The 2106-nt window shown below is 56.7% G+C and overlaps 1 protein-coding gene across 1 annotated transcript; it reads right to left on the bottom strand.

Annotated features, from left to right (window-relative positions):
• Positions 1 to 759: 759 nt before the first annotated feature.
• On the bottom strand, positions 760 to 957 carry LOC104468826 (glutaredoxin-1-like; the record flags this gene model as incomplete). The annotated part of the gene is made up of 1 exon (XM_010083074.1): positions 760 to 957. A coding segment is annotated over exon 1 (198 nt), but the record flags the coding sequence as incomplete, so codon positions are not given.
• Between the last annotated feature and the right edge of the window lie 1149 nt (positions 958 to 2106).

The raw sequence follows: 2106 nt of genomic DNA, 5'->3' as shown, positions 1-2106 counted from the left end.
GTGTCCCTGCCCATGGGGCTAGGTCTAGATGGGCTCCCAAGGTCCCTTTCACCCACACCCCCAAAGCACATGATGGCTCCCCTCCAGCCCTGCCCAGACCCCCTCCTGGGCTGTCCCCTTTGGGAGGGGGTCCATCCAGACGTACCCCGTGTTGCTCCCCCATTCCCCAGCTCAGGATGGGGGACAGGGGGTCAAGCAAGAAATAGGGTCCCCTTGGCCCCCTCGAGAGCCTGGGACTGAGCAGGGGGTTGGACACATGCTACAGAAGGGGCTGAGCTGTGAGAGCGATGGGTGGTGGGAGCGCCGGGACACTGCCATCCCCCTGTGGGACAGACACAAGGACACTTTCAGCCAGTGCCAGCTGGCTGTCCCGCTGTCTCCAGAGAGAAGTTCGGCTCTGGATTTCTCCGGGGCTGAGTCCAGCCATGGGTCTGGAGGTGCCGCCAGCGCAGGAAAAACCCCCAAACCCTGGGTGGAGGGACAGCAGGTCCCCAGCCTTTCCTTCTGGAATGCTTTTCCTGCTTCAGGTCAGAGGGGAAAGCGAGCGTCTGAATCCAGACAAACCAGCAGCTCCGTGTTCCTCCTCCTCTGCTGATCCCTGCATTCTCGGGCACAGGGTCTGCAGGGGTCCAGCCAGTCCCGGGAGCTGCCGGCAGTGGGCAAAGCTCTGCACCCCCCGGTCCCTGTGATGGGGAGGGGGCTGCAAGCCTCAGATGGCAAAGGATAGGCAAATTCTGAAATACGATGGCGAGAACTTACACTTCTCCTGCCTTGTGTTCGCTGGAAGTGGTCCTGGATGTGCGGCAGCCCCGTGATGTCGATCACCTGCAGGTGTCCGGGTGCGATGTTGTACTGCGTGAGCATCTCCACGGTGTTCCGGCAGTACGGGCAGCCCTCCCTCATGAACATGGTCACTTTGCCATCACTGACGATGTTCTTCACAAACTGGTCAGCCATGCTGCTGTTTCCGGAGGAGCAGGAACGCTGCCCGGCACCAGCGAGTAGGAGGGACAGCAGCAGCCTCAGCCCAGGACATTTATGGACTGCATGGTGCACTCCTCTTGGGAAACTGCTCCCCAGGAGGACACAATCCTGGCACTGGACCATGGGTTTTAAAGCAGCGACACTTCTACTTTCTATCTGCTCTATCTGCTGGGTGTGAGGCTGCAGGAGCTGCTGCTGGGTGTGACACTGGCTGGGGCTGAGCTCCACCTGCTGCAGGATGCTGAGACCACCCTGGGGGGACAGGACAGACACCAGGACACCTGCAGGTCGGTTAACTGGCCTCCATCCTTTGGCCCAGTTCCCATCCCAGAGAGGAAACAGAACATTGATTGTTTGGTGTGTTTGTGTTTCTACCCGCAAACCTTCCCTGCTGGGTGGGATTCCCTGCCTGGAGTTGTGCCAAAATGGTTCCAGTTCCCAAAGGGCCTATGTTCTGCCCCCTGACATGAACTAAGAACCAGTGTTCCAGAATTGTTCCAAGAACCTGTTCCAGAATAGAAAAAAGTCCCCAAGTGTTACTTTAGTGGACCTATGCTGAAAATGTATTTAGGGAACATATTGAAGGAACATAAAAGACTCAACGCACCCATTGCATGACACAATTTGGTACAATCTTATAAACTTGGCAGAGAGAAAAGTCCTTCATGGGCTTAAAATCATGCAAGATAGCCCAGCCTGGCAGGGTAAATTGTTCCCAAACGTCCAGTGTCAAGCTGCGAGATGACGTTGCACCCACCAGTGAGCTCGTTGGAACCGCGTCCATCCCCAGCCCCGCAGCATCCCTCCCCTGGCTCACGGCATCCCCTCACCCACATGAAGCTGCTTTGTCACAGGGCAGGTGGGTGACCCTGCCCAGTATGTCCCACCACTGCTGGGCAGATCAGCCTAACATCCAGCTTTGTTAAACTGCTCAGCCAGGCTGTGCTTCCTTTGAACTCAGCTGGTTCATTGCCTGGGAGTCCCCAGTATTCTCCACATGTTTAATGTGCACAGAATGACAGAGACCACAGGACATCTGTCACGACCGAGCACATAGAACCACCCTGGGTGGGACGAGTGGGGCTCGCAGAGGTTCTATATATATATTCCCTTGGGGCAAAT

The sequence above is a fragment of the Pterocles gutturalis genome, unplaced genomic scaffold (genome assembly GCF_000699245.1).
Source record: "Pterocles gutturalis isolate BGI_N339 unplaced genomic scaffold, ASM69924v1 scaffold18360, whole genome shotgun sequence".
NCBI lineage: Eukaryota > Metazoa > Chordata > Aves > Pterocliformes > Pteroclidae > Pterocles > Pterocles gutturalis.
Note: the sequence above shows the minus strand (reverse complement) of the source record. Positions and strands in the feature narration are given on the sequence as shown.